This window comes from Saccoglossus kowalevskii, chromosome 14 (genome assembly GCF_978046115.1).
Source record: "Saccoglossus kowalevskii chromosome 14, keSacKowa6.1, whole genome shotgun sequence".
NCBI lineage: Eukaryota > Metazoa > Hemichordata > Enteropneusta > Harrimaniidae > Saccoglossus > Saccoglossus kowalevskii.
Genome location: NC_140654.1, coordinates 17,084,955 through 17,112,879, shown reverse-complemented (window position 1 = coordinate 17,112,879; position 27,925 = coordinate 17,084,955). Strand labels below are relative to the sequence as shown.

The following is a 27,925-nucleotide window of genomic DNA, read 5'->3' as shown; positions in this document are numbered from 1 at the left end:
GGTCAAACCCGAACTATATTAAAATATGTCGGACTTCACGGGAACTTTTAATGAATACAAGTCTGACATGGAATTGAAACCAAAGCAGATGTAAGTTATGGAAAGTGTATGGGAAGAGAAAGATTTAATAGTTTCCTTGCAAACTGGGTATGGGTCGCTGTCTTGAATAACTGAATAACAACTGCGTATTGATATGTGGCAAATCATAGCGTGAAAAGTCATGTGTGGTTGAAGTGTTAGCCTGCCTGCACCAAGAACACTGGGATGGAGAGTGATTCTCTGAGAGTTCCTTATGTAAATGAGCATTTAAACCTTGCTACTGCCTATACCCATTTCTGCCATAGTGGGCACCATGTGCTTCCAGTTCAGCAGAATACAATTGTGTAGGAAATCAATTTGGAAAAAAATTAATTGTTCAATACAATACCATAATAACAAATGATAGTATACAGTGCACTATCAGGTTTTTCGAAAAACAACTACTGGAACTACTTTTAGAGGGAAAAAGTAACTACCTTGTTCCATTCAGCTCATGCAGACCTAACACAGGCATGCAGAAAATGGAGATTGCAGAGAGGATCGGCATGAGAGAGTGCCGCCCAATCTGAATGGAATGTTTTGAAGTCAGTCATCTGTAAGCCATCATCGAAGCAACAACATCTCCTTTAGAAATAGATGAAATAATTTCAGTGATTTTTTTAGAAAATAATTCCCAAACATAGAAACATTACATAGGAATATACAGGCCCTATACTGTGTTTACTGTAGCAACAACCAGTTTGGCGCAAGTACAATCTGATTAAAATCTGATGTAGTGTACGGGCTTTAATTATTTTGGCTATAAACTTATTTTGTGGGGGGGCTGTGATTGGTTGTTATTTAGGCAAGATTTGAACGGGACTTACATAGGCATCGGATCAGATGTAGGTAGGGCGGAATTAAAAAAAAAACATGAAATCAAAATCAAAGTAAAATAAAAAAATAAAAAGGCATTAATAACAAAAGTAATAAAAAATTAAATTAAAATAAGTTTATAGCCAAAATAATTAAAGCCTGTACACTACATCAGATTTTAATCAGATTGGCGCAAGTAGTTTCTTGCTGGAGTGAGTTCTACATGCGATTTTATTGCGTTCAAAATTACTCCTAATGGTGATTTCTCGAAATGCATACTAATTTAGTAACTTGTCACTGATAACACTTATTATTATATTATGCGCAAATTTGAACAATAGTACTAGAGTGAAATGTCAACATGCTTCTGCATCCTTCCTGAATTTTGTAAATTGCTATGATCACAAGAATAAACTGTGGTTACTTTCAGTTTTAAAAAAAGAACACATCACAAAAAACACTTTTTTATCTCATGATGATGGAATCAGTCAATTACCATGCAGGCTATCTAAAAGCATTTTGGCACGAAGACAAGTTTTTCATTGCTCATGAATATTAATTTATGCAAATGAGACAACATTTCAATCAAGATGGGACGATTTTTTTAGTTCTTCAAAATAAACATTTTAATTGCAAAACCATGAATCTTTTCAACTTGAGTAAAATAGCAAAAAAATAATAAACAAGAATTCTATAAATGTTTTATAACATGATTTAATAACTCCTGAAAATCTGTACAAAGAGTTAAACAAACCTCAAAATTGTATTCGTCTTTTTTTCAAATTTTACACTGTATTTACATTTATAATATAGACTAACAAACAATCTCCACATTTGAAACTTTAGTGGGCTATTTATTAATCAAGATCTTGAAAAAAAAACGTGTATCAAAGTTCTTTATGGTTGCTAATGGTTACCAAACATAAATTATATAACTCTCAAACTGACAAAATATATACAAATCTCTTGTAAAATATGTGTGAAATTAATTTTTTGGTTTAATTTAATTACTTCCAACAGATGTGTTCAATGCCTGCCACTTGAATGTTCAAGTTTATGTTTGTTTAAGGTGGTTTAAGCCTAATTCAAATTCTGCATCACTGAGCATGTTACTGAGCATATATGCAATGCATTATGGGAGAGACAACCTTCCATTGTATATAATGAAAACCTGATACCATATAGGAAAGTCAAATGTCAATTTTTTGAAATGTTTTAGCATTATCAATCCATATCAACACAACTTAACACAACCTTCCATACATTGCCCCAATAATTACAAAACATTCAAACACCGGATCAACTGCGACACAAGTAAATCAAGAATGTACTGTAAATATATTAATTATTCACTCGCTATTTCCACTGACAAATAAAATCCGCTAATTTAAATCGAGGTGAAAATGCAAAAGAACTAATTGTTCTACTGGCAAATTTGTGAACTTAAAGCCCCGTGAATAAGCTCAAAATATTACAATAGTGAAAATAAATGGTTTTACAGTATCATACACATGACATTGTTAAATACATACTGTTTATATGTAAATCTACATAGACGACAGTCAAGACTATTTCAGCATATTTTAGTGGATACCACAAAAATCAAATAAAAACGAAATAAATGATACTGCCACAAGCCACTAGAATAGAAGTTAGAATTTCACTCAATGTTGACCACTGAGGGCGCTGCATCTGCAAAAGAAAAAGATGGTCCCAAAATGTTCTTTTAATTTTTTTTCAATACTTTGGCAGTAAGCAGAAGACTGGTTCGAACTGCTGCAAAAGAGCATTGAAAGATTGCTTGTGTATAATGAATTCTGTGAGTACGGTAATTTACAGTAAGTCGTAATTAATGACATGTTCGAGAACAGTGCTATAAGTGTCAATTTCTGAAAAAAATTTGAAAAATAAAGCAGCAATACAAGATTTTTACTCAGTTATTAATTGTAGTATGTAATATTTCCTTCACAAAGCAGTGGCTTTAAAAATGTAGTGAGTATTTGCTAAAATTAAACCCAGTGAAAATTTTGATTTTACTGTATTTTTCCTAATTACAAACTTTTAAAGCTGTTAGAGATGAGATAAATTAAAATAAAATAAATGATCAAAATGCTGTGTCCATTTCTGGAGAACGTATTGTAATAACTGCTATGCAGTTATGACAATTTTGCGACATGCAGCAAGTGCCAATCAGAATGTATGCGCGAGATATATAGGTCTTATATAAACAAAGATGGCGACTTTGACTGTTGCGCAGATCAACGAGTATAAACTCAGACATTTCGAAGCTTTAATAATTTTTAGTTGATTGAAAGGTATCGAAGGTGTCACCGGTGGTATTCAGTGCAAGTCGTGCCCAGGTCAAACCTCGTACTTGTGATTTCCATTTGAAGAGCGCATTGGATTATGGGAAAATCAATGTTGATCAACACAAATGTCGCACATGCGCAACACGACGATCACCGTGCTTTAATATTAATATTGAACAAAACCTGAGTATTTCTCAGGGTTCAACGTAACCAATGACTTGTAGAATGTAGAAATCGTAAAGTATTTACTACGACCAAGAGTTGCAAGCATTTCTTGCTTACACATTGTATTTGAATTACAGAGCAGCACACACAATGCCAGGAAAAACTTCACATGCCTAGTTTAGTTATGACAGAATCGGTTTAAATATAAATGTGTTCTACATGGTTTTGATTTCAGAACAGGGTTCTTGATGATATTCAAGTCGCAGATTATACTCAATGTCTTGTTCATTTGTCCGTGGTATGAAAGTACATAATCCAAAGCTGTTTCTTCTGGCTGCATGAATCATACCATCTCTGGTATCACATAATTCATGATACACTACTAGTAAGAGGTCCATTTTGCTAGATGAATCAGACCATCTGTATTCATTCATGAATCTCTGATATCCATAAAGCAGTGCACACCATCATTGATCCATCTTGCTTTGTGAACTTCTCAGTTGCAATTCCTGCAATTATATAATTTATTTTTAAACATGTTTTATGAAGCTTTTATACAGAGTTCTTAGGGACGACGTCAAAAGATTGATGTCGGATAAAAAACTTAATTCCTTTAGTTTTTTTCCAAACCCCCCTACCCCCCACTGAAACTTAATTGATAAATATTGGTCATGGCGTTAGACTACATTCACCATTAAATACAAATTGATAATCTGACAGTAGTATTGCATAGCAGTTGGTTGTTGGGTGGGTGTAAAAAGATTTTACAAATGCACCTCATTTGACGCACAGATTTACACTCGAACCAGACCATTTTCTCGTCTTGGATGTTTTTTTTCCTTTTTGGTTATTTCTATCCATGATTGGATAATAGAAAAAAAACGAACTACAGATACTCCAAGATTTTTTTGACTTCATTAAAAAATAAAATCGTTTTTGTAGGATGGAAACTTTTTGAGGTCAAAACCCCCCACCCCCAAACTAAAGGAAATAAGTTTTTTATCCGACATCGATCTTTTGACGTTGTCCCTTACTTGGCATAATTTTTCAAACCGAAATGTTGTTTAATAATTTCAATAAACAAGAACAATGCAAAAACATTTTATCTTGTACAGATATGTTTTTTTGTGTTTGAGAAAATCTGATGCGAACATGTTATGCTGACATAAATGGACTTACTGTCACTGTCATATTCAATCTGATTAAAATAAGATCCCAGTTTTGGCTTTTTTTTTTTCATTTTTTTTTCTTCTTATTTTATTTTTTTTATTTTTATGGTAATTGCAAAGTTAAAAATATACCGAATCACAAGTACGTGTACTAGTACGTAACAAAAAACATAAAAAATATAAAATAATTAAAAAAAAAAAAGTAAAATACAATACCGGTACATCAGATTTTATTCAGACCACCAAATTTTCAGACAGTTTATACTGAAATGTACTGGTTGGTTCAAACAAGTTATTATGTATATATTACTTTATGATTTTTTACATGGCCCAGAATTATTGCTCAATTGAAACTTTCGCAAAAGACAAAAATATATGGTCCACAGAAACATTGCCTAGAGTTATCGCCAATGTGCCATTATCCAGCGGTCACCATATTCACATTGTTCATAGTGTAAAAACGCGGATGTGAATGTAAGATTATGGATTTTCATCTTCTTTTACTTTTCCGGACACAACCCACAACGACGTAACTTTTTCTAGTTAGCACATGGTGATAGGTAAAATGAACCTTGACTTTGCAAGCTTTCAAGCTACATGGATTTTGTATTAAATTTGAGGTTTACGCACATCAAATAACATATTTTACAGTAGAGGTCATGACGAAGTTATCAAATAGAATGACAATGACACTAGAATAATTGAAAGATATACTGTAATTCACATCTACATTAGCAATCTTTTATAATTGGTTGCCATGGTCCACATTCGTGTTGTGTGGGACTCACCATTCATAGCTGTGATCCTACTTACCAAGACTGTGTTCATCTTGCACAATGCAACTGCAAACCATGATAGATATTTCCAGGTGTCATCTTTGCGTTCCTCTGTAAAAATCTGTCCACTGCTGACAACAGTAACATACATACAGACCACCATGATAGTCAGAAGGTAATTAGTTTCCAGGATTATTTCAAAGTATTTCTTTTCTTTCTGGGCGAATATATCTGTACTGCTTGCAAGTCCAGGTTCAAGTTCCATGCGAGTGCCAGTTCACATTGTTTTCGGTTTGTATAGCACATGTCAAAACAAAGTCCTTCTGTTCCATATAATGTCTATTTGAGTTCATTGCGACACATTTTTCAGGTGTCAATTAATTTTATAATTTACATGTTCAATCTGCATAAATGAAAACTGACTCCAACCAGTTTTATCAGTTGCTTAGATATACAGTTAAAATTTAAAATTTACTGAAATAAATAAATAAAGATACTGGAATACCTCAAAATGCAAAAATATGTGATGTTTCTAGAAAATCACAACTGAAAACTATGGCTATGCAAAATATAGAAGGCATTCTTTCAGACAGAAGAATCTAGTAGCAGTCAACTCAAACTTTATTAAAGCACCACAGGCATTGGAATTTGCATAAAATGGTTGTACATGTGCAATGTAACGATATTGAAAACAAAGTGGTATGCCGACTGAGGTGTTTTAATTTTTTTTTTTTGTCTTTCACCACAACTTATTTTGACCATCGACATCTTTGTTATACATAAACACATACACTACTAATAGAGTACCATACAGTAAGCTGTACAATACAGTAATTTTCAAGATATATTTTGAAAAATGTTATGATGTGGAAAATTGCGAGAATGTTTAGCAGTGAACATTTTACTGATGTCTTAACATTGCAGTCTGTGATCCTTCTTTAAGCTGTATTGTTGACATTGTGCTAGACTGATGGTTTGAATGTGTGTTAATTGCAAGAAATATATACTATAAATGCTCAAATGTCAATTACATTCCATTTGCGAGGACTTTTGTGTTCGGACACACATAGATTCACAAATGTCTGCATCTGATCTGAACAATTTAAGCCAATAGAAATTTTGCACAATACAGAATTTTAAAATAGTTCTAGCAATTACCACAAATTCGAACCAAATTTCACTTAACACTCCAAAAATCCAATGACTGATTTCAGAATGCAGCTCTAATACAGTGAATTGCATGAATACATTTTTTTTTTTTTGCACGGAAATTTATAAAAAATTGATATGACATTTATCCTGGAAGACCCAGTTTCATTCAAATCCCAAAAAAATATGCTTCATTGGTCATAGAAGCCATTACGCAATGCCCTTTATCAGAGTCGCTTTACAGCCATGCATGCAAATGATTGGTCAAGCTGTTTTCAACTGTCATTTGAAATTTATATAGATTTTAAAATATTTTATATAAATATAATATGAAATTCAAAGGGGAAGTCAAGCCAAACAACATAATGTTTCCTTCACAAATGTAGGAGAATGCAATTTAAAGTTTTTTTATATCACTTTTCATTCTCTAGATATTCAACTTTTTATCAGTATGAAATCATTTTCTCAATTTCTGACAACAGAGGATATGATGTCATACTTTACCCATAATCCTTTGCTGAACAACCAAGATGGTGGACTACATAAACTAATGAAAAGTTAAATATCTAGAGAATGAAAAGTGATATGAAAAAGCTGTAACTTGCATGTTCTTACATTTGCCGAGCTCTTTCGTCTGGGATTATTAAGTTGTTAGACTTGACTTTTCCTTTAACCTTTTTTGGAGAAAATAGCAAAGTTGCTTCCTGTGAAATTTTGCGTGGTGGGAGTATCATTCAAAAGTTACAATGAACCTAAGAATGCAAGATCAGCTAAGAGGAATTAAGCGACATTGCTATACATCTGATATTTAAAACCATATTCTGTGTTAAATAAAAAAAATTCTATCTGGAAAAATTCTCTTTTCTTTACCACGTTGAGTATACAAAAGCAACTGATTGAACTCGTAGAGAAAATGTCATCAAGCAAAATCAATCAATTATAAGGTAATTTAGAAATGCACAGAGTTTTAAAACACACAGCTGCAATGGCAGGCACTATTTATATAGCTTAGGTATTAGCAGGTCTCTGAGAGACTGTTGAATGTTTTTCTTGGTGCTGCACTGCAGTAGGACTAGGCACAGCAGAAGGCACACTTTCATTAACTAATTTCTCATGACTTGCCTGGCTCTCCTTATCTGTCTCACATTTCACTTCATCAGTCTCTGTTTTTTCACTACTGATGCTGGAACGTGCTATTTCTGTCCTACTTTCTACAAACTCAATTTCGGGACTAATAATCGATTTGTCCGAATATTCTCCCGGACTCAACACCAATAAATCTGAATCTGAACAGTGACTTTTATCGTCATCATCCTCGTCTAGTTTTGTATTACCCTTTCCTTGTCTATCTAAAGCATTCAAATGTAACTTGGATCGTAGATGTTTAGCCAAGTGTCCTGGGATTCTGAAAGCAATTGTACATTCTTTGCATTTGAAGGGTCTTGGGTCCTGACAATCCGATGAAGGCAATTCCACAGCTTCCACTTTTGACAAGTGAGACTGCGATCGTTCATGTTTCTGTAAATGACCTTTTGTACGAAATGAAATGCAGCATTCCCGACAAGTGAAAGGTCGGTCATCAGCATGTATTCTCATATGAATCCGAAGCTGACTTGGCTTCAAGAAGTCCCGAAAACAGACATTGCATTTAAGTCCACTGTTTGCAGGAGTATCCTTTGACGATTCGTCTGTTTCTGCAACATGCAGTTTTGGTGATGATGTTCGTGGCATTGTTGAGAAATTTCCCCCTTTATCAGATCCAAACATTCTAGGGTATCCAAATCCATGCACTGATTGTCCAGCAGACATAGCCTCTGCCTGATGACTTGTACTTGGGAAGCGTCCTGGTAATGCTTCCTCCGGGCTCAGTTGACGAGGTGGAGGTCGTGACAACAGTAACTGTTTAATAGAACATGAGTGAGGTAAACTGGAAAAATGCAGTGGTTGTACCATTCTTGGATCCGTTGTTAGAGGTACATGAGGTGGGATAACAGACATAGATCCAGTGGTAAACAATTTTTTCACAGGCATGGCAGAAGCTACTTGGGTAGTTGCCGGCAAAGACTTGGTTTGATTTGGTGATGTTCTAACTTTGGAGGTGTAATTAATTTCCTGCAATTTGTTTTCTTTTGGAGTATATCCATCATTGTTTTCATCAAATACTTCATCGTCTGATATTGGCTCACACTGTGGAGGTGGGACCTTTGACCTCACTGATGCTTGTGAAGTTGGATTAACAGGTGGCATATTAACAGAACTTGCTGGTGACAGCTCATTGGCTCCCAGAGTGCTTTCCAAATGTGGTGACATATTTGGAATTCTTAATTGAGCGATAGTTTCATGGTGAATACGAGCATCTATGTCTGCATGCTCCATCTTAACAGTCACTCTCCCACGTTCAGGGATCATGTGATAAAGTGATCCACCCACAATTTCTGGAGATGCACTTTTCCTTTGTTCTTCTTTTGTAGAACTTTTCCTACGAGATCTGGGCCGAGGTGATGAGATAACTGGTGATGCTGGTGCCAATGGAACTTCACCATGAGGAAACAGCCTTGGGGAGGAACTGGGAATGGAAAATCCAGTTGGTGTCATAACCGGTGGATTATGTGTTGATACATTGTTGGGTTTGAAATTAGTTCCATTCCCACTCAAGGTTAATAGAGATGGGGGAATGTTTGCTTGTGTGGATATACCAGTAAAACTCAGCATAGATTGTGCGAAACTGCTTTGAGGCACTGGTGCATTCATCCCAGCAACACTGAGTAAGGACTGTAGAGTACTGCTTGATGTGTTGACTCCAGTTATTCTAAATGTTGGTTGTGAAATGTTGGTTGCCGATCTAGAGAAGCTGAACACAGGCTGTGGGATGCTGAATTGAGGTGTTGCTGTTGTGCTGGTTTGTGTTAAGTTAAACAGTGTGTGGGGATAATTTACCGGCTTTGATGCTTCTGAGAAACTGAAAGATGATGGTGAGAAGCTGGAATGTGCTACAGTGGTTGATCCAATGCCAAGTGATTGAGTAGCATCTGAGCTAGTGTTGACAGGTTGTACAATTACTTTTGACATGCTGGGAAGAAACCCGGACACAGAACTGGGTGTCTGTGTAACTGAACTGACTGGATTAACACAAACTGATGAGATAGTTTGCAAAGGAGATTTCAATTTCATGCTGTGTGGTAACTGTGGAACTGACGAGAGAACTGGAGCAACAGGCAAGTTCAAAAGGGATGTAATTGTCGAGCCTCCTGTTTTCATAATCCCCCCATCCACATTAGCAGCAGGAGATGGTATCTTCAGCTTAAGATTACTGGTGCCTATAGCCACAGTTGCACTTGATACCAAAGTTGTTTGTGTCCCAGATGCTGAAGTGTACAACATCTTTGAGTGATCTGATGCTGACTGTGATGACAATCCACTGCTGGTTGGGAAAAGTGCAAAATTACTGAGAGATGCCATGGGCATCGAGAGTTGAGATTTTACCGCACTTGAGCTTACGCTGTTTTTAATGTCAGGATTATTTTCTTCAGTTGAAGGAAATACGGTTGAAGTAACTACAGAAGGCAATGTAATCGTAGACATTGCTTCTGGCAACACGGTAACTGGTGTTGGTTGTATAAGTTCTGATTCAATCTGTGATTGACCAAATGTTGAGTCATTAACTCTTGTGGAAACTCTGTAAGCATACATATTAGATAGATAAGGTAAAGGAGGGGTAATGTGCCCATATTTATCTAGAATTGGAAGAGGATTTGCTGATGCATTTGAACCTTTTTGTGGCGTCAGCACCACTGCTGTAGATGAGTAGCCAGAGCTTGTAAAGTTTGTTAGCCACCTTGTATCACTCAGAGAAGGATCCTGTTGCTGTTTTTGCTGAAGTAGTTGTTGAATCATCTGTCTATCAGCCATTTGTTTTTGTAAATTTTGTTGATATTTGTTGCTGAGATGCTGAGAAAGCTTCCCAACAACTTCAGACTTTGTAAGTTTTCGTTCTTTCACTGGCTCCTTGTCGGCTTCTGGCAGTGCTTCTTTGTCCCCAGGTTGTTTTTCAGGAGTTTTAGTCCTAGTTTTTAATGCAACAATCAAGTCACATAGTCTGCCACTGTCTTTTTTGGTATTATCAATTGCTCCTGGTATTTTTATTTCTCCAATATCATGAACAGCATCTGTGCTTAGTGCCATTAATGGCATCTGCATCTGCACTTGTCCAAAGTTATGCCCAGCTACAATTTTAGTTGTGGCTATAGACTGCTCCAAAGTTGGCGTAATCTGAGAACATGGTGCAGTATATTCACATGATGGATTAATTGTTAGTTCCTTGATATCAGGATCAGATCCATCTGGCTTAGCCATAGCAACATGGGTTGGTTCATGATCAATTTTGAGTTTAGCCGATAATGAATCAGATGAAGAGGAGTCAATTTCCATTGGTTGTTCTGAATAGTTGTCATCGTGTTCACCATCCGAATCAGATTCTGCAGAATCAGTACCTTCATCATCATCATCCGAGAACTGATGGTCCTCAATTTTATCATCAGACAGACTTAGTCTGGAAATGACACGGTCATCATACACTGCTTCTCCGTCCACTTCTGTGACAGTTACACCATTTTCAAGGCACTTTTTGTTGTGAGCTTTGGACTTCATATGTTTAGTTAGGTTGCCCTTCGTCTTGAAGGAAAAGTTACAGAAGTTACAGTGATAAGGTCTCAGATCAGTATGGGTCCGAATGTGTTTCTTTAACATGCTAGGTTTCTTGCATCTGATCCCACACTCTTCGCAAACATATTTCCCACGCCCTCTGCCTCTGACATAGATGTATTCCTCATTTGATTTGTAGCCACCTCTGAAAATGGGTATTCGACTAGGCTCTGTTTTTTCAATCAACTCCTTCATTTTCCTTTCCTTAATTTTTTGTTCAATGAGTTCTTGCATCAAGGATTCTTTGGTATAATGGTCCTTAGTATGAGGTTCCTCTTTGTTTTCAGAATTGTCAATGTCTGACGTTGGAGTAGTGCTGGTAGTTTTAACTTCTGTTTTGACAGTTTGTTCCAGGCTCTTGACATTATAATCATAGTTCCAAAGGCTTGAATGAGTCAAATTCCCAACACCCTTTGGTGTGATTGCTGCACTGACATAGAAAGGTCCATTCCGTCTTCGTTTTGATGTGTTATACAGTGACAAAAGGACCTTCGTTGGCATCCCTAAAGGATTAGTGTTTTGATGACTGACTCTCCAATTTGAGTACATTGAGATGGCATGGTTAGCTCCTTGTACAACATACATTGGCTGTGGCCTCTGTAAACAGCAGAATGTTACATGTGACATGGCTTCCAATGTAGCAGGAGAATTAGTATATGGAACATGAGCAAGTACAATCGCTCCAACTGGCGTTCCAGGCATAACAACTTTCTGTGCAGTTACTGAAATAGGTTCGCTAGGTCTGAGAACTAGTAGTTTAGGTGGCACAGGCCCTCCTAATGGTGAAGCAGGTTTTACAGGGGATATGCTAAGTATTTGTCCTGAAATAACATTTGTAGGTGATATCGTTGAAGCTGCTATGCCCTGACTGCTTGACAATTGTCGAGGTGAAACAACTAATGGGATTGGAATTGAAGGGGATGACACTACCGATGACAATGCAAGATGTGACGATGCTGACAACTCTTTAGCAAGTGCAGAAGAAACTGGAATTTCCAATTTGGACCTTATTTTCTGTGTTGGCGCCAATGTTGACTCTAGTGATATGCTGCGTTTCAATCCTCTTGATGTCAAAGGTGAAGAACAACTGACCATAGGTGGCTTATATGAAAGTTTATAAACAAAATCTTCAGGAAGTGGAGGAATTTGTGAATAGTCAGTAATTTTAGGTGACTGCACTTGCATCTGTGCAGTTGAATAATTTGTGATGCCTGACCAAGATAGGCTTGTTACTGTAATGGTTTCAGACGATAGAGAAGGTTTTGAGATATTTAAAGGTTGTAATCTGGAGTAGTCTGTAATTAAAGGTTCAGCCTCAGAACATATTTTATGTTTATTGAACTCGTCTGACAATTTCTGCTTGGAGTGAATCTCCAATGAACACTCCTTTGATGCAACCTCTGTATTATTTTCAGATACAGAGGCTTTGTGTTCAGGAACCAGTAAACTTTCAGAATGTTTCGTGCATTTGACATGATTAGCCTTTTCTATCTTAGTTCCTGCCATTTCATATAATTTCAATATTGGCAAAGCTGATGGTGAACTTTCCTGCACTGTACTATCAACAGGCTGCAAGTAGGCACTACTTGTGGAGGATGGTTTAATAGTCGCTGAAGATTCTGGATCAATATGTAAGGGATTTTCAGTTGATATGGAATAATCAGAGTTCTTTGTAAGAGCGGTATTAGTATGCTGAATCACTGAGATTTCCTGAGCTGAAGATTTTGCCGCAATATTCTGTCCTGCTCTATTTTTAACCTTGACCAACAATTCAAGATGTGCTTCTTGAAAATGATCAGATGCATTTTTTGCTATTTCACTGACTGGTGAAATGTCCACTGCGTGTTTTTTCTCCTTACGTGACCGCCTTTGTTTTTTAATCTTTTTAGTTTCTCTTCCAGGAGAAGGCAAGTTAGATTGGTGAAATTCACCTTCCTGGGAAATTGTAGAATAATGTTCTTGTGGAGAAATAATCAGAGTGTTACTTTGATGTTCTTGATCCATCACTTGAATCGTACTTGTTGGTTGTAAATTATGATGCAGTTGCATTTGTTCATGTATTGTGTTTGACTCTGGAACAGCAGCAATAGGCGGAACAAAAGCCTGTGGTGAGGGCTCTTCCCTTCCTTGCATTAATATGCTCCTGATGACATCTTTCTTTCCAGGCATTAATGCCTCTGACATATGTCTTTGCATCTCTTCAGCAAGTTTGCTGTCAAAGAGAGGAGTTACTGGCAAAACAGGCTCAGCAACTTTCGGCTTTCTTTCTCTTTTCTTCCTTTCCTTCTTTGGTTTGCCTTCCTTAATTGACGACAAAGGAGACTCTGAACTGAAACTTCTCCCATCTTTCACAGCATTTTCACCAGTTCTGCTCTTCCCTTTTGTTGTCACTGAAACAGTTCCGTCTCCACGTTCAGTGGTTATAATTATGTTGTCAGTGCTTTCTCTTCTTGGACCAGACATTCTACGAGGTTTGACACTTTCTAACATTGGATTATCCACAATTGCTTCATTCTGTGAGATTAACCGCTTAATCCGCTCATGAAGGCTTTGTCTATCAATACTTTTTGGGGTTGTGGGTGTGGCAACACCTGATCCTGGACTGGAAACCTCTGATGTACTGAGTTTTCCAGCTGTAGGTAAGGTAGGCTGGGGAGTAAGATTATGGGTCACAGGCACTGCTTTACCAGTTTGCATATCAATTTGAAATCCAGCAACGTTCTCATGATGAAAAGAACCCCTATCAGAGGATGATAAAGGCTGTTCAGATTCATGATTCTCAGAAACATCATCACATTCTTTTGTTTCTTGTGTAATTTCAGAGTTCTCTTTTTGAACTTCAGTTGAACCTTCATTCTGTTTGGTCATCACAACATCAGAATATTTCACATTAGGAACAACAGCTTGCGAAGGATAACATCTTTGCATCATACCTGTCCTAACATCATCATTCCTTTCCTTTCCCATTATACTTGGAATACTTGTATCATATATAAGTTTTCCATCCTGTTGCATGGCTACAGGCATGAGATAGACAGGAACTGCACGTTCTGGAATACAATGAGCAGGAACATAGTGTCTGTAAGACGGACTTGATGAGATAAGATTCTCACACACTTGGTCATCATATTCACATTCAGATCGTCTCAGTTGTGAATGTGAATGACTACTTTCCGGACTACCTTCAGTGCCACTATCATCTTCGTCGTCACTGCTTCCATCTGAATCATCAATGTTGTCAGGGTAATCAATTATTTTAGTAGCTTCATCCAAGTTTGGTGCAAGTCCAGCCTTGATTGCATGTGCATGTGACTTCTTGTGTTTGTACAAGTTGCTTTTTGTCTTGAAGGCAAACCCACATATATTACAAGGATAAGGTCTCTCATTTGTGTGAGAACGAATATGCTTCTTTAGAACACTTGGCTTAGCACATCCTCTCCCACAAAACTGACAAATGTGTCTGCCTGGTTTTTTAGGTGGTTTGTTGTCTTTTTTCAGCACCTCTCTCATTGGATCCAATGGCTTACTTGATTTTCTTGGTCGATAAGCTCCATAGCTTATTGGATTGTGTTCGATTTGATCACCTGTTTGTGCAGTATACACAAGTTTTAACCCTTGCTCCTCCAGAGTTTCTGATTTCAGTTGGTATTTCACAATACCTTTATCACTATCAGAGACTTTCACAAATGATCTACCTGTAGCAGCTGAATTTTCTGATTCAGCATTTTCCTCCACGTTGCCACAAACGTGTTCCTCTTGCTGCATGTTTTGCTGATGTTGTTGTTGTTGTTGTTGTTGTTGTTGCTGCTGCTGCTGCTGTTGGTGTTGTTGTTGAATCATCAGTTGTCGTTGTTGCAACAAATGTTGTTGACGATGAGCAATGCGTTGGCGTGACAACTGTTCCTCTTGCTCTTGTGCAGACAAAGTATGAAGTTCAGTGTGTGTTATCTGCAGCAATGCCTCTAAAGCAAACTTTCTGGACAATGCTTCATGTGCAGTCATATTTTCTGTAGTTGTTTTCCCCCCTTCAACATGCTCCTCTTTTACACCCTTCATAGAGTTCTCTGCATCTTTCTTTTCAGCATCAACTGGCTCTAGGATGGGCATTTCAGTATCAGAATTATTCCCAACCCTACATTCTCTCATGGACCTATGTCTCTCAAGTGATGGTGCCGGAGGACTCTGCTCTGTTGTTTTAACTGGACTATCCTTAGTTTTTGACAGCTTGGCAGATCTAGAGTTATGAGATTTAATCAAGTCATATTTATCGATAACTGAATCATCATCAACAGTTGCCACCTCACTTTTGGTCGATCTCTGTGATTTATTTGACAATTTTTCATTGTTCCTAGCAGTCACTGCAATTCTCTGTGGCTGTGTCCGTTCTTTTAATTTAAGTCTCTTTTTAACAGCTTTGCTTCTTGTTGTTCTCACCGACTCGCTTTTCTTAGCTTTCCTTTTGTTAGTCTTTTTACCCATGTCCAACCTGGCTTTTTTTGCTGCAGGTTTTTCAACATCATCTTTCCCGTTACCTGCAGGGGTAAACAACAAATAAATGTGAACGACAGTTTCAAAACATTTCACCATTACACATGTATCAGTAGCTATAAAGAAAATGGACATGAACCTTTCAAACACAATATTTTTTCTTCCACATTTTCTATACTAAAATGTATGGATTATTCTTTACCATTGCCTTTAGGTCGCTATCAAAATGTTTGCAAAAATGGAAAAATTTTGCAAATTAGCTACAGTAATTTATATTCACAATTTGTGACAATAATGGCCAAGTACAACAACATGCCTTACCCATAAACTCCTGAAGATCACACATCCTGGTACTTTCATCAAGTATAGATTCACTAACGAATGATAGTTTTTTTCAATTATTTTCTCCAAAAAATGCAAGAAGCTAGCATGTTATTTTAGCTACTTTTGCTAATTTGTAATTAGACTGATTAAAGATGTATTGTAGCTAAAAGAAAGTATAATCTTACAATGTGATTGTTGGCACTTTAGCTAAATTAAGATTGTGTTAACTTTTGCATTGAGCCAAATTTGCTAAAATGATATGTAGCTTTTTTTGCTAAATCAAATTGACTGGATCATTTCAAATAACAATAGAACTCACTGTTTCCCTCGCAAATTTGTGATCTTAGAATCTAGATACGCTCAAGACATCAGAAAAGTTTAATTAAATGTTAGTGAAAATAAATGGTTTTACAGTATTCCGGGGTAATAAGACACATAGTGTCAATGAATTCTGCGACATGAATACCATAAAATTATTAAAATTCAGTGGTTTACAGTAATGAACATGATTGCTAGAAGAATCATAATGTGTGACCTTTATGTATGACCTATTTTACACATACCTGACTTAACTTCATCCTTATCTTGGATCAGACCTGTGACCTTTGCTCTTTGCTCTGAAATATAAAAAAAAAAGTAACTAGTAAGTAAATAAGACTATTTATACACAATATCAGTGTATGAGTCAGCTATACTGATTCATATAGGTAGTGTTCTGCCCAGGATTCAAACAGCATGGCGGTACTTCCTCAATGCTTTGTTTTACCACCACACCAGTCTAACACCGCCACAGTCATTATCCTAACTGTCACAGTAGTTTATTCCCACTATGCTGATGCTGACTTTTTAAATCAAATTGATATATTGTTGAAAACTTGAAACATGTATGTAGTTGTAACAGTCATGAAGCAATAACAGTTTTGTGCATTGTTTAATTGAGTAGGTAATCATTATACTGGAATGGGACAAACTAAAAATACACCAACAAAGTGCTCTGATGCCTATTTTTATTATTATTATGTAGTTTTAAATAAACATTTGTTTGAAAAGGTTATGCAAATAATATGCAAATGTTATGCAAATTAGTATGTACATTTTTACCGACGCAGTGTTTTTAATTTCAGGGTAGAACACTACCGGTACATGTATGTATCTTGCAATGCCTTAGACATGTTGGGGCTCGTGTCTGATGTAAATGACTGTGTAAATAACCACAGAGTATAATAAAGTTGCACACTGCCATTCATAGAGCTTTATTGGGGTCATGGGACTAACAGTAATCTGTAAAATGTGATGATTTGAATTCTCATGCATTCTGCTTTGATTTAAATTCAAATTCTGCTGGTAACAGTAAATTGGAACAGAAGTGAATCTTCATGAATTCAAACATATTGAAACACTTTTGAACGCACAATCATACCGCAAACCAAAACAAACGCCAGCGTCAGAACAAACTGAAACGCCTTAAAATGTGAACGTTGATATTTAATTAAAATTTCTACAATTCACACACACTTAAACCACCAAATATCTCATATAACAGTCACATAGTGGTACCATACAGTTATAGATTGTTTAAATGTTGTATATTTAAGGACAATATGGAAATTGACTTTTTGGTAAATGAAAAATGCAATTTTCACTGTATTTACCTGCCAAAATTTGGAACTGAACTATAACAAAAGAAGTGGTGAATTCTGAAGGTAAATTTAACTGAATAGAATACTTTGTTTTATCTTGAACTGTGAGTTTGTTTATGATTGCATAGTAGGTATAAATTTACTTTAGTTGACCTATTGGAAAATTAACAGGATAAGTTATCAAATACATGTATACATAAAGTGCAACACTTGACTTACAGTAATACAACCATTTCATAAAGGCCTTTGTGAGGTGCTATCGGCAAGAAATAATTCCTATTGTCTACAGGAATGCACTTTGTCTTTTATTCACTTTCCTTTGAAACTGGAATTCTAAAAATGCATTTTCTGCATATTGAATTAAGGAAATTAAATGGCACTTTAAGTCGCACCACAGCATTTTTGATATGGAACCATATGGAATTTGAATGAACACTGCACGGAAAACTGTGGCACACTTACACACTTACAGTATGGAGGAGCTGTGGGGTGGTGGTGTGCAAGGCTATTTATAAAAACAAAAGAAGTGGGTACAGCAGATATGAGGAGCTATTTGATATGAAATACAAGAGGTACACAAATGTTTTATGCAAATTAGCTAATTAATATTCACATTTTTTTTACAACATTTGGCTTCAGTGCACGAGCAGGTAAGTAGAAATGTTATGAGATGTGTTTTCCAGGAAATTATAGAGAAAGAATACTACCAATTCCAGGAAAAGATAAATGGCTATCACTAGAATAGATTACATGATATGCAAAGTATGATGTCTGACAGTAAATTGTACATCAGGGTTCTTCCCAGGGCATTATAGAGTAGGGGCTCCCAACTGTTTAATTTTGGATAAACATTAGAACCAATTTAGCATAACAGTGAATACAATATAGGTGATTAAAATATTCTAATGTTATGTAAATTGACCAATACTGTATGCTATGTTTCTGAGGAAAACACTGTACCGGTACATGTAACTACATAAGTAGAATTTTCAGTTAAGACAAATCAAAAACGGGATCTAATGGAAATAGCAACACATAGTTACATCTTACAAAATTTAAAGGGGCACTTCCAGTTAAGCCTAATCTCACAACAAATTTACTTTCTGGATTAAAATTACAATGGATAAAAAAGATACGTGTTCAAAAGTGTTATGTACCCGGTATTTAGAAAATATGCATGACATTTACAACACATGCAAACATTTTCTTTTATTTTCATCGGATGCAAAAGCATTATAGTATGTGATAGAAATTGAAATGTTCACACAGCGCAGTGTTTCTCATTGCCATTTTGTGCTGTTATCTCACATCAAATTATTATTACAAGCTGGAAAAAGATGTATAATAATATGAGGTTATTACGAGGATATGTCAAAGTATGCACGAAGACAGTACAGCGAGAGTATCAACTGACGCGCAGTGGAGGTCAATGCAACGATGTACTGTCTGAGTGCATACTTTGAGGTATTCTCGTGATAACCTTATTATTATACATCTTTTCCTTCTTACGATACATCATGGGAATGCCAAATGCAAAAACGTTTAGAGCAGAATCAGCGAACTTCTTTATGTGGAGTCTGGTCAAACCCTGGTGGCAGCCATGTTTGTTTTTATTATTAGAGGACGCTTACACACATTTTCTTATATGGTAGAATGAAAATACCCTGTAAAATATCACGAAATTATGGCACGCTGTAACTCATGGTGTTACAGTGACAGATGTCTAATAATAAGTTCAATGGTGAGAATACTGGAATGTATACACTAAGGCAGTACAGGTTCACATTGTCCTCCACCACACATTAGTCAATATAATTGTTTTACTGTATTTTTATACTAACATATTCTCGCCTGCCAGTGTATTTTATTGTTGTTACAACTCTAAACATACTTTCGAAGCTGGGGTTTTACAATGATCATAATTCGCAAAAGTCAATAAAACACGATGTGTAAAAAACTGATTCTCCCACACTCAAGGTGGTGTGTTTTTAATCAGCCCTATAATTAACTCAGTTAAGCATGTACTTTGAAGGATTCTATGCCAGAATGCAACAAGCATGCATTTATGTTGGCATACAGTATATTCCAAATACTGATGTGGAACCTTTTTTTTTTTTTCAAAACCAAAATTTTTACGAATTATAGAGAATGCTATCAATCCTCGAGACTTGAGGAATGGCAGTGTTTACAACTTCATTACTAATTTTAATTTTAATAATTAGATTTATGACACTAGGAGAAGATAGAAAATAGACCTTTTAAACAAGTTTATTTTCCTATCGCATTTATTTGATACACTGTATCTATATTTAGTTACATTATGATTAGCGTAAACATATATATTTGATCGATGTGCTATCCTGGGAAAAAAAACTATTTGTATGCAAATTAGCAATCTCCATAAATTTGCATAACAGTTCAGTTCAGCATAACATTCAGTTTTGAGATCAGGGTTTAAACCTTTGAGCCCAAAAGTCCACTTTTGTCACTTTACACTAATTACCCCCATTTTTTTTCCAAAATTTCGATCATAATTTTCTATCTGACCCAAGAAATAAAAAAATAAACGAAAAAAATACACAAAACCAGGAAAATGTTGACAGGATATTTGACAGAAAAAATGATGGCACTCATAGCAGACAAATAAATTGATGATAAAACACAAGTATATACTCAATATTGATCAATACTTTTATTTTCACTTTTTGCACAGTTGAGCAATTATTTGTCATTTTTTGGTGCGTTTTTTAACATTTTAATGTTGAAGTAAAAATGAATGTTGACATTTTTATGTTTATATATTAACTTCATATGATATTAACAATAAACGTTAAAATTTGTTGAATGTTTAATACTGCAAAATACTTAATTTTCACTTGTAATTGAATTTTGCATTTTTCACTGAAGGGATGATTCAGTGAAAACAAAATCCAGCAAATATACCTTTTTTCCTATGTTTCACATTCAACTCATCCAAAATCAGTGAAATTAAACACCGTACAAAACACCCAAAAAGTCTTTTCAGCGAAAATTAATTCCAGCTAAAATAAAGTATTTCACTGTACATGTATGTACAGGCAAATTTAGGTAAATGTGTAGGTATAGTGACCACCCAAGAGATTTTATTAAAATTATCATTATAGAGAGGTGGTCTTTAAGTGAAAGTGATTACTCTTTTACAAATCCCCAACTCGTACATTTAGGATAATATTTGTCCAGAAAAATTATAGTACTGTTGCAACAAAAACATGTTTATTTGAGTTTATCAAAATTCAAATAAGCTGGACTTGGATAAATTAAAAATTGTCTTTTGTTGTGCATACTGATTCTGTGTGTTATTGAAAATTCGGTTCATGGAAACACCAATTTTTTAATTCATATTATACCATGTGTAGCAATGACCTGAATCTTTTTATAAGTAATCAGAAAATTCCCAAAACTTTGAAAAAACTGTATTGATAAACCTTTAATACAACATAACCTCCAGTGACAGAAATCACCATGTGTTACATAGTTTCACTATTCCAGTACCATATTTGCTCTATTAGTAGCACATGTGCATACATACAATACAGACGTGTTTCTATGGTCAAAACAAGTAATATTTAAACGATTCCTTATACAGCGAATGTGATTTTTGGTTTATAAGTGGTTCTATTAGAACTGCGCTTCTAATAGAGCAGAAGTCACCATCTGATACATAGAAATATTTTAATGATTTTAATGAAACAAGTAATATTTTAATGATTTATTATACAGCAAATGTGATTTTTGGTTTATATGTGGTTATATTGGAATTGCGCTTCTAATAGAGCAAATACAGTGAATAGGAGAAATAATAATGGTCCCAGATATAATCTCCCCTATAAAAAAACAAACAGCTTGCTGGTTTTAGTTTGACCCCATTTAAAGAGGACGTAATGAATAGCACTGTGTGTACATGTATACAAACTGGAGTGGTACAAGGAAACACCCCTAATTTGCATAATGACTAATAGTACCCAAGTTCGTTCACCTCAACTTTAAGAAAGTGATACCTCTCTCCCTTAATAACTATGTGTGACAGTGTTAGTGAAATGACAACTGATTGTAACTGATTGTAGAATTGCAATTATATTTATTATCAGCAAACTAGCGTACATATGCAGTTGTTTGAGTAGTTATTATGAATGTGCTAGTGACTTGGCATGGTTCCAACAAATCATACTCATAAATAATGAGTGTACAGAACTGACCAATGAATGCCTTTTGATGCCACCAGGCTGGCTGACCTCTACTATTGAAACCTGCAGCTGGGTCATACCATTTATAACAAAGGGGTGTTTGAAAATACATGACAACCACACTGGTATTCAAGCACAGTGAATAGAGCAATACATGTTGTTCTACATTGAAAATATCATTCCTACAGAATAAATTTATTAAATATGTACATGTTGTGTGAACATCAAATAAATCATTAAATCTTACTTGTGTACTTACTGTAAAATATTTTATTTTCACTGAAATTAATTTTCGCTGAAAAGACTTTTTAGGTGTTTTGTATGGAATTTATTTTCACTGATTTTTGGCGAATTTAATCTAAAAGATAGGAAAAAAGGTATATTCACTGGATTTTATTTTCACTGAATCATTCCTTCAGCGAAAATAGCGAAAATTAATTCCAAGCGAAAATAAAGTATTTTACAGTATTATAAAATTAACAAGACAAATTTGTCATGGTTATGAGTTTGAATTTCGCCTGTTGCATGCTAATACGTTCTTATCAAGCCTGTTTGATATCACTCTAACCATGGAGATAACTTATGTACTAGGAAACCATTTATTTTCACTCACATTTAATTTCATTATTTTGATGCTTCCAGCAATTTCACTGGGTTTTAAGCTCATAAATTTGGCAGGGAAATAATGAGTTCTATTCTTTGAACATGTTCATGGTATTTCACTTAACAAGCAATACTGTAAAGGGTTAATTACTCACTGGGTTTTAAAACTGCTAAATTAAAACCCAGTGAATATGTCAAATTTAGCATAGAACACATTATCTGAATGATAAAACCGTGAATTTAAAACCCACTGAATATGCCTAAAATGGTAAATCAGCGAAATTTAAACCCAGTGAAAATTAGTCATTTTACAGTATAGCGAAATTAAAAACCAGCAAATATTTTATGCATTTACAGTAAACAGTGTGTTTGTTGTCACTGCTTGTGATGGAAATAAACTTTTCTTCGAGGGCAGTTCCCTTAGCAACACTAGGCCGCAATCCCTTCGACCTTTAAAAGCAATCGTCAACAAATTTTTAAACACTCCATGTCTACTTCACTGAACTTTTTTTCACCAATTTCTAGTTCTGGTACAAATAACCCTGCATAGGGACCACGATATGATAGCTTTAGGGGTATGAAGTTTTGAATTGCGCAAGTACATCTTAGCCCCTGTAAGAGCGTGTTAACTACACAGTATTTAAATCAGAGTTTTTTGGGGACAGTGTGCTCAGCTTACAGCAGCGAGGCGCATTTTCTGCAGTCATGAGTTTTAATTTTGCTTGTTGCATGATAATATGCTCATAATGTCTGTGTAAATTTATTTTTTTTAATTGGAAATGCTAATTAAAGTGTCATAAAATTCTAATGTAGATACGAGGGTCATAGAAAAGTGTGGAATGATTTTTTGTTAATGGATAAAGGGGGCCCAGAGTTCTGCTTCCTGCTCTCGAATTCCAGCACTTTCCATTGCCCACCACAGGTGTTCATATAAATCACAGCTTAATGAACAGTGCAATGGTCATTCAGCAATGTTCTTTCAAGGATACAGAGTGACAGTATTACCACAGTGCTTTGTTTTACCACCACACTGATCTGACTCTGCCACAGTCACTATCTTAAATACCAGTGTCATTTCCACTGCATCATTGCTGATTTTTAACCTTTCCACCACCAGTTCCCTCTTTTTATCACAAATTCACAAAATAGTCCTGTATATAGTATGTAATTTCCTTCAGAAGATTGAGGGAAATTAACCAAATTTTTTGAGTAAAAACTAAAAATTGACTCAGACACATATATGTTGGCTTCGAAATTAGTTTATTTCCAGAAATATTGAAGAATATGAGAAAAAACTTGGGTGAGGTAGTCTAGTGGTGAAAAGGTTAAACCAAATTGTTGCTAAAAACTTAAAGCGTGTGTGTAGTTGTAATACTCATGAATACCCGGTAGTTTTGTAAGTCAATAATTTTGTGCATTGTGCAATTGAGCAGGTTAAATATCACAATTTATGTTTGGAATAATTATGCAAATACTGTTATGCAAATTAGTATGTAAATTTTTACCGTCACAATGGTTTAAATTTCTGGGAGAACACTGCAGTAGAAAAAACAATACACAGCTCACAGCTCACACTATAACCATGTTTTCACCAACACACCACAACAAATTCACAACAACAAAATCAACATAGAGGTAAATCTCTTAAACTGACAACTGACACAGGGAAATACATGCACTATTTCCCATAATGCATTCATTTTATTTTTAAACATGCTTTATGACATGAATTAAAACAGTGTGGGCCGATAATAGAGCCTCATTTTAAACAGTCAATTTAATCTTTCCTCCAAATTTGACTAAATTGTAATTTCATATGAAAAAAAGATGATAATGGCAGAGGAATAGTACTATTTTTAGTTTAATTAGTCTATACAAAAAATAATTCCATTCTTTAAATGTCGCAGACTAGTGGTTTGAACTTTACCAAATTTAAATTACTTGTATATACAAATATAAATTAAAATTAGCAAAAACTTTTTTTTTCTTGAAGGACAACACCATATTGATTTATCACAAAACAAAAATGTCAACTGTAGTCACATGAGCAACATAATCTGATGATAAAAATAGGCTGACTTTCATAGCACAGGATTCATTCTCCATATTAGGTTAAAGCATGGCATGGGGAAGCCTCGGCAACAACAAGCATCCAACTGGATTTCTTTCTATTTATACTCTTCATCATAAAAAGCAGTAAATGATATGTGTTATTAATAGCATTGTACAATGTTGCCACAAGACTTGTATCTAGCATAACATCTTTGTTGACATGATTCAGTAAAATAAAATTGGCAGAGGTACATTATTTACCCTTCCCTAAGAGCATAATACATACAGCTCTAATTTTTTTTAAATATTTTGCTAGTTCAAATTTTTGTTTATCTACATGTACCGTTTTTGGTTTTATTTGACCTCTTTCAGTTTTTCATACATCGTACCTCAGTCACATATGAGAAATTGAAAAACTGCAAATAATACGGTACTCACAAAAATAGTTCTATGGTGATAAAAAAAAAATTAAACTTCTACAATGTAACTGCATTGGATTTTAATTAATCAGATTTCATACTTTCATCAAGACTTACACTTTTAAGGATGCTGCATTAATAATGTCCTCGATTTGCCGACTGACTGAATAGCATATTGGTATGGTGAAATACATTGTTTATTTACACCCTACACTACATAAGGACCTCTACCCTTTAAATCAAATTATTTAACTCATGCAAGAATAGACACGCTAAAAAAAGAAATTACGTTATGCGTACCTGAGTATTAATATTCACTGATCCCGAAATGATAGACAGTTAGTTATTTTTTTTTGTGCCAGGCGACAGTTCCGGACATTGAATGCCACAGTTGTCTCTCCTGACTTTTTTTTGTATGTGCAAATTGCAAGTACTAGTGTGTTTTTGCCACAGAAGTCATATTCATGTTTGTGACTACATGACTAGGCTGTGTAGCCATCTCCCTATCAAATGACAATTTAATGCGCTATCCTGGCGTCAAACAGGCTCGGTCGAACATAAGCACCTGCGGACCTTAACCAAGGTTCCCCCCAAATCGCATTCCTTAGTGAATGAATCTCGGACAGTGGAATAGGCCTTACCATTGAGTCTGTGGCACACTCATCCAGGGTAGGGGTCAACCCTTTTGATGTTCAGCCTAAAGTAGGATTTGAACCTGGGTCTACCTGCCATGAGTCCGATGCGACAACCACTAGGCTACCAAGCACTGGTTACAGTTAGTTTATGTGTTTTCATTTTGGTTCACAGATTTTTGAATTACTTGTACAAGGGAATTGAAACTGAATCATCTTGGAAACTGACTGACTGACTGACACACTGAACAAAGAGTTAGACAAATAATGGGCGTTTTTTTATCTACAATTATGTCATGTACTCTGACAATGGGCAAATATTGCCATTATTGATAACAGGTACATGTAGTACTGTAAAATAATTTATTTTAGTTGGAATTAATTTTCACTGAAAAGACATTTTTACAGTACTATGTTGACATTGAAGAACAATATTCTGATAAAACTCCAATGATTCAGCATACCATTTGCCAGTCGTCATTTTTTTAAAGATTTGGTTAGATAAATTGTGTCAATTTCACCACCAATGGATAATAGTAAATACAAAATATGAATTATTTGGTGAAAATCATAATGGTCATCATTTAAAAAAAAAACATATCACCCCCACAACAATGTGTATTTTGCAATTTTCGGACAAATTCATGAATTTTCATTTCTCCCCAAATTGATAAACCAGTCAAAGAAATAAAAGATATTATTAGCGCAGGGGTAGAAATACTCTGGGGTGCACACTGCACTATGCACATAGATTATTAGCTAGTGCAAGTAAACTCAAAATATAATGTGCACGCTGTGCATGTAGAAATTAACACAACATTTTCTCATTATATTCACTAAGCCTAAATTAAGTTCAACCAACATTGTAAGACAACTCAAAAAAAGCAAATTCTTTCGTGATCGCATCAATAGAGAACCCGTAAATTTTGTTTAAACTTTAAAAGTGGTGCATTTCACAACAATTTAGTGCAGGTAAATTTCAAATTCAACATGCACACTATGCATGCAAGGAAAAAATTCTATTTCAAACCCTGTAGCGAGTGCGGCTAAAACTATATTTTCCTCAGCAAAAAGCCCTGACTGGGGAAAATTTGACTTACTATGAACATAATTGAGATTAGAGTTGCATGGAACGGCGCATCAAACACATGGTACGTAATACAAAGGACAATATTTTATTCCTTTGAAGTGTGATGCAGTTAAACATTTTCATCCTATGGTTAGAGCAATGGGGTGGGTGAATACTGTAAAAGGGTAAATTATTCACTGGGTTTTAATTTTGCTTATTTCGCTGACTGGATAATGAGCTAAATTAAAACCCAGTGAATATGTAAAATTGACCATAGAACACATTATCTAAATAATAAAACCGTGAATTTAAAACCTACTGAATATGCCTGAAATGGTAAATCAGTGAAATTTAAAACCAGTGAAAATTAGTCATTTTACAGTAACCTGTATATACCTTAATCTTCAAATCGCATACAAGGACACTTTAAGCCAGTCTGATTAAAGTCCTATGTTTAACACGCTCATAGAACTGGGACACTTGTGGGACTGTGTGATTGTGACAGAGATGAATGAAAATGCTAAGACCCCCCCCCCCACCAAAGACTTTCCTTATAGTCATCTTGCATGTCAGTTCCAAACATGTGCCCGACACATTTTTCATTTTAAATTTTGCATATTGGTGAACTGTGCCACATATAGTAGAAAGGGGGAATGTTTGTCTTCTTCTTCAGAGGATGTTTTGTAGATCCAGAAAGCCTGGGATCGGTGTCCATTTTCGTTTTTACATTTGTGCTACATACCGGTATTACATTATTATTTTTCGCACAACAATATTTTTTTATCAAAACCCTCCAGCTTTCCCTTCCCTAGTTTGGATAATCCCTTATAAAGGAGATTTAGGGGGGGGGGTATTAAAAATAGAAGTCAAGTTTGCAGTTGGTCATTGTATGAACTGCTGTTAGCTGCACATCCATAAAAAATGTGAAGAAAGCGATTCCACAATACATCAAAGTCTTTGATTTGTCTCGAAATATCGCTTTCGGTGATAGACAGATAATAAATATTAGACATTCTTAATGTCAATTATTTAAACTGCTGTGTAAAAAAACCATGTAGTATTTGCTCCTTTCCATACACAGTGAAACACTTCAATTGAAAATATTTTTGGAAGGATTTCAAGATGAGAAATCTCTAGGAGGGCTTTAAGGCTGTACTCTAAGAGCATTCACAGAGCTTTAGTCAGGTCTTTGAAAGATTATGCAAAATATTTGTTGGTCTGATTTTGTGTGACTTGTGGAAAATGTACAGACGTTCAAATTTCAATGTTTCTCGGCATGTACGAATGCAGGCGATCATTGCATCTTCCAAAC

General features: G+C 35.3%; 1 protein-coding gene and 1 long non-coding RNA gene across 2 annotated transcripts in view; both read right to left on the bottom strand.

Moving 5' to 3' along the window:
• Positions 1-1,592: 1,592 nt before the first annotated feature.
• LOC146734505 (uncharacterized) lies at positions 1,593-6,859 on the bottom strand. The gene is made up of 2 exons (XR_014931617.1): positions 5,351-6,859; positions 1,593-3,877 (listed from the first exon to the last, which is right to left on the bottom strand). It is a non-coding gene; the product is annotated as an uncharacterized LOC146734505 (long non-coding RNA).
• Positions 6,860-7,102: 243 nt separating this feature from the next.
• LOC100371237 (human immunodeficiency virus enhancer binding protein) overlaps positions 7,103-27,925 on the bottom strand; it is a 29,685-nt gene continuing 8,862 nt past the window's right edge. Inside the window, 2 exon segments of the mRNA NM_001185008.1 lie at positions 7,103-15,695; positions 16,539-16,592. Coding sequence (NP_001171937.1) covers positions 7,471-15,695; positions 16,539-16,592 — 8,279 coding nt within the window. The 3' untranslated portion in view covers positions 7,103-7,470.